Source organism: Pagrus major, chromosome 6 (assembly GCF_040436345.1).
Source record: "Pagrus major chromosome 6, Pma_NU_1.0".
NCBI lineage: Eukaryota > Metazoa > Chordata > Actinopteri > Spariformes > Sparidae > Pagrus > Pagrus major.
Genome location: NC_133220.1, coordinates 37,748,064 through 37,753,714, shown reverse-complemented (window position 1 = coordinate 37,753,714; position 5,651 = coordinate 37,748,064). Strand labels below are relative to the sequence as shown.

General features: G+C 43.1%; 1 protein-coding gene across 1 annotated transcript; it reads right to left on the bottom strand.

The window, feature by feature from the left end:
* Nucleotides 1–1,296: 1,296 nt before the first annotated feature.
* LOC140997981 (general transcription factor II-I repeat domain-containing protein 2A-like) lies at nucleotides 1,297–2,931 on the bottom strand. Its single transcript, XM_073468077.1, has one exon. It carries the CDS (start codon nucleotides 2,929–2,931, stop codon nucleotides 1,297–1,299), a length of 1,635 nt encoding a protein of 544 aa, XP_073324178.1.
* Between the last annotated feature and the right edge of the window lie 2,720 nt (nucleotides 2,932–5,651).

Sequence of the window (5,651 nt, the reverse complement as noted above, 5' to 3'; positions counted from 1 at the left end):
CCCATCACACCCTTTTGCAGTCCTGCCCCAATTTATCTTCAGTCTGCCCCCAACGACACAGCCCTCTTTTGCTTACTTTTGGAGGCATGTTGACACATGGATCAATTCATCTTTAAAACAGATCTTCAGTCTGAATTTGTATCTTTACCTAGCCAAGTGTAAAAAATATCCAGGAAAAGTTACATTTCTATCAAGTCGAAAAATCCTGTCAGCAACCAATGAAAAGAGATCAACATTCCTGGCGTTTTCCTTCTCCGTTAGGAATCTGGACATGATAATTGTATTTTTACTGCTAGATCATGTTCCCGCCATGACTGAAGGAAGCAATAATTTCAAGCCTAATTATGTAAATTGGAGGCAGGTCCTGTGTGCTTGACATGTACAATCGTGGTCAAAAGTTTACATACACTTGAAAAGAACATGTATATCATGGCAGTCTTGAGTTCCAATGATTTCTGCAACTCTCTTTTTTCTGTGAAGGAATGAGTGGAACACATACTACTCATTCATGAAGTTTGGTTCAATAATGAATTTATTATAGGTCTTCTGAAAATATGACCACATCTGGCAGGTCAAAAATATACATACAGTAATTCTAATATTTGGTTAAATGTCCCTTGGTCATTTTAACCTCAGTTAGGTTCTTTTGATAGCCATCAACAAGCTTCTGGTAGTCCTCTGGCTTAAATTTTTACCACGCCTCTTGACAGAACCCGTTTCTTCCGCACAGTCCACATGTTCTCGATGGGGTTTCAAGTCAGGACTTGGGAAGATCATTCCAGAACCTCCAATCTAGCCTGATTTAGCCATTCCTTTACCGCTTCTGATGTGTGTTTGGGATCATTGTCCTGTTGGAACACCCAACTGCACCCAAGAGCCAATCTTCTGGCTGATGATTTTAGGTTTTCCTGAGGGATTTTTTAGATCATCCTTCTTCTTCATTATTCCATTTATTTTCTTTCGAGCACCGGATACACTGGCAGCAAAACAGCCCCACAGCATAATACTACCACCGCCATGCTTGACAGTAGGTATGGTGTTCTCGGGGGTTAAAGAGCTCACATTTACGCCTCCAAACATATTGCTGGACATTGTGGCCAAACAACTCAGTTTTTGTTTCATCTGCCTAGGGCAGGGGTGGGGAACCTTTTTCACATCAAGGGCCATTTCAATTTTTCCAAAGTCCTCAGAGGGCCATACCATTATGAACACATAACTAAAGATGAAAAAAAAGACAAAAAAAGTCTATAACTGCTGTGTTACTAAGCCTCATGTTTGCTGCATTTCTAGACTCACCTAATGTGATGGCTGGAACTGTTTTTCTCTAGCAAGGCGTCTGATGTCAGCTGGCAGTGATGATGATGCTACTCGAAGCTGGTTTTCCAAGTTTGAGTCAGTCAGTCTTGAGCGGAAGCGAGTCTTTGCAAGAGTCAGTTTTGAAAAGAACTGTTCACAGCGATACGTTGTCCCAAACAGAGATGCAAACTTCAGGGCATGTCTCCTCAGGATGGGAAAATCCTCAGCACGAACATACAGTTTGTAAAAGTCCAGCAGAGAAAGGTTGTGGTACTTGGCTTTGAGCTCGTTGTTGTTTTGCAGATCAATTATTTCCATTTGGAGGTTGTCTGGCACATCAGACGGTTGCACATTAAATGGTGTCGCAAACACGTCGAGTTCCTTTTGTATATTTTTCACATCATGAAACCTCTCATCAAATGCCTGGATGAGTTTTGCACACTCACCAGCATATTCAGTCGTAACATCAGGCTTTTGTTCTTGTAGGGTGGGAAAGTGCACAGTGTTTCCCCTTTCCAGCTGTCCTTGCCACAGCCTTAACTTCACTTCAAATGATTTCACATTTGAAAGCAGAGAGCTGATGAGCTGGTTGGGACCTTGCAGCTTGATGTTTAGCTCTGACAGGTGCTTGCTGATGTCCACCATGAAGGCCAGATCACGGAGGAACTTGCCATCACTGAGCTCCATGACAGGTTTACCCTTCATCTCCATGAAGCGTCTGACTTCTTCCCGCAGTGTATAAAACCGTGCGAGCATATTTGCACGACTCAGCCATCGCACTTCACAATGATAAACCAGATCACCGTACTCTGACTCAAGCTCGCTGAGTAACTCCTTGAACTGGCGGTTGTTCAGCCCTCTGCTTTTAATGAAGTTTATGGTGGACACAACTGTTTTCATCACATTGTTAAGCTTGAGGGAATGTGCACACAAACTCTCTTGATGTATGATACAGTGGCATACAACTAAATCACTTGGATCCAGACTCAGTCGGCTCATTTCTTTTTTGACTAAAGCAGTCAATCCTTTTTGCGCGCCAACCATTGCGGGAGCTCCGTCAGTGGCGATGCCGCTCAACTTCTCAAATGGCAGTTCAAAATTGTTCATGGCCACAATAACTTGATTGAACAAATCCTCACCTTTAGTAGTGCCATGCATGGCTTGCAAAGACAGCAACTCCTCCTTTGTTTCAAACTCAGACGTAATCCCACGCAGAAAAATGGCAAGCTGCGCTGTGTGTGTGATGTCTGTTGTCTCGTCACAGGCCAGAGAAAAATACTCAAAGTCTCTTGCAGTGTTCTTGAGTGTTTTTTCAATATCTTGCGCCATATCAGTAATCCTTTCTGAAACGGTTCTCCGGGACAAACTGACGCTTTGATCCGCGGCGGCTACGAGGCACTCCTTCACGAACTCTCCTTCAGCGTGAGGTTTCAGCTTCGTGGCTATCAGTTCACTCACCACAAAACTTGCACGCGTAATATTCTCTCTGTCAGTCTGTGGCCGTGTGAAAGCTGCTTGTTGAGCACCCAAACTCCGACGAAGAGCGTTAATTTTATCCAAACGCATTTGTCCTTTCAACTCGTCGAGTTTAGCGTGTTTCGAGCTGTAATGGCGCTCGACATTGGCCTTTTTCATCACCGCAAGCGCCTCGCCACAAACTAGGCACACTGGCTTGCCTTTCACTTCAACAAAGAAAAAGTCATCTGTCCATTTTTCCTGAAAAATTCCATTCTGCGTCCACCTTCCTTTTCTTGACAGTCGCCATGATGCATCACTTGTCTGTGTCGGTACTTGTCATGTGTCAGTCACTCCGACCCAATGCAGTGGTACGTACATCACATGCTGTATTCACTGACCCTGACGTTGACTCGGACATAGGACTCTCTCTCGGAAAACTAATGACGGGCGATATATTTTTTTTCCTGATTTTTTTTAATTCATGTATGCATATATGAAGATATAAAATATAAAAATTGTATTGCATTGCGGGCCAGTTGAAATGGCCTCGCGGGCCGTATACGGCCCGGAGGCCGGACGTTCCCCACCCCTGGCCTAGGGTTTTTATTTTCTTTGTCCATGTGATCAGCAGCAAACTTCGGTTGAGCTTTAAGGTGCCACATTTGAAACAAGGGCTTCTTTCTTGCACGTCAGCCTCTCAGTCCATGGCGATGCAATACATGCTTGACTGTGAACACTGTCACCTGTCTTCCAGCAGCTTCTAATTCATTGCAAACTTGGTTTTTGGTGTTTTTTTGTTGACTCTTGACCATCCTGACCAGTTTTCTCTCAGCAGCAGGTGATAGTTTGTGTTTTCTTCCTGATTGTGGCAGTGACACAACTGTGCCATGCACTTTATACTAATAAACAGTTGTTTGTACAGTTGATCTTGGGACCTTGAATACAACTGCTTTGTAATGGCTCCAAGTGACTTTCCTGACTTAATCAATAATCAATAATGCACTGTTACAGATCAATGCTGAGCTCCTTAGACATTCCCATCATAGTGTTTGTGGCTGAGTTTAATGGGTGTATCAAACAAGCCCTATTTAAATGGGCCCAGAAAAGTCATCAGCTATCAATCAGAATCACTCAGAAGAAGTTAAGAGGCCATGCTACAAAGCAAGCATATGATTTACACAACTTTCTATAATCACCAAAATTGATCCTTCAAGTTGCTGTATGTATATTTTTGACCCAGCAGGTTTGGTCACATTTTCAGAAGACCTATAATGAATTCATTATTGAACCAAACTGCATGAATTTTTTTTGTGACAAAGTAGCATGTATTTCACTCATTCATCACAGAAAAATGAAAGCTGTAGAAATCATTGGAACTCAAGACTGCCATGATATACATGTTCTTTTCAAGTTTTTGTAAACTTTTGACCACGACTGAATGAGTACAGAGGAAGACATATTTAACCCAACAATATTGCCTGTTGTTGGCAATGGGCTGGAAATGGCTTCGCATTTAGAGGAGTCATGGCAACTAGAGAGACCTGTTAACCGTAGTAGTCTAAGAATTCATTTCCCTTTAAACCTCTCCTTGTGTATTTTTCATTTCACAAAGAATTTATATGAACAAGAAGGCTTTTCTTACTTGACTTTCTAAAAAACAGAAAAAGAAATAATGGATATTTTGTTATTAAGTGCAAATTAGTGTCAGTTCTGCAGTATAAAATCAGTTTCCTATCCTGTCATTTTCTGTACTGGAGGGTGGGGAGTAATTTCCAAATAAAAGTGAGCAAAATTACACAATAACACTGCATTTACCTCACCACATGTTACCCTTCTATGTAAATGGCATTTGATTGAGTGGTTCTGAGGGGAAAAGACAGTTCCGTGAAAAATGTCCTGAACTGCCTTTGAGTCATTCATATTTCAGCAGCAGCTGGGTGGGCAGAGGAAACAGCAGCATGTATGTACATTCATTACTGCAGACTTGGCATGGGAGAGAAAGAATGTGTTTCAGGTCAGTGAGTGACTGCCAGAACAAAAGTACATGCAGTACTGGAGCTCCACGCTGGTCCTAGAAGGGCTGTGGCTATTTGCTGAAACTTATGAGCAGGAGTTTTTAATGACAAAATCATCAGGGATATAAATTTGTGTGCCTTCGATGGGTTGTTTTTTAAAGATTAAGAAAACAGTTGGCAAATCGGGGATATAGCATTCATCACCTCATAATTAGGGCCAGCGAGAAAGCTGAAAAACAAGCTTTCCTGTGAGCAGAGCCCCGCAGACCTGGAAGGTGATCATTATCAATATCTGTGATATCACTCAACCTTACTGACACACAGATCTGCTCAGGTTCTGAGTGGAAAATGCAGCCCTGAGAGGTCCACCCCTGTATTTGTTCCAGCTGCTCAGGCTGCAGGCAGCTGGTTGTGCTGCAGCTCGGCATGGACGGCTCATCGCTCTCAGGCAGAGAACACAAAGCCTGTCATTAACATGCTGAGAACCGAGCGATCACTGCCAGACTCCTGAGCCAAGCGTCCAAATGTTTGTATCCCCTTTCCCATCTGAAACAAACACAATTTGGTTTCGTCCTAACAGTAAAGTACATCTCAGCTCCAAAAGCCTCGCTTGCGTGTTAAAGTTCCTGGGTGCCATTTTGGTTGCCGAGTGCTTGAAGCCAGCATGAGTCACATTGCTAATGTCAATACTCTCATTATTTCATGGTTAGTTTGACACACAGCTAATATTCAGATGGCAGGAGTTGAGATGAGCAGGCTGAGGGATATGGAGCGAAAATATGCGAGTGGGAGGTCTGCTAGTTGTGTGTGTGTGTCCTTGCGTGTGTATGTGTGAGCAGGGGAGGGGCACCTGGAGTCTGCCAAACAGTTCCTGACAGAACA

Excerpts from the sequence above, each read along its gene's own strand:
- LOC140997981 (XM_073468077.1), bottom strand. The coding sequence starts at position 2,931 with ATGAAAAAGGCCAATGTCGAGCGCCATTACAGCTCGAAACACGCTAAA.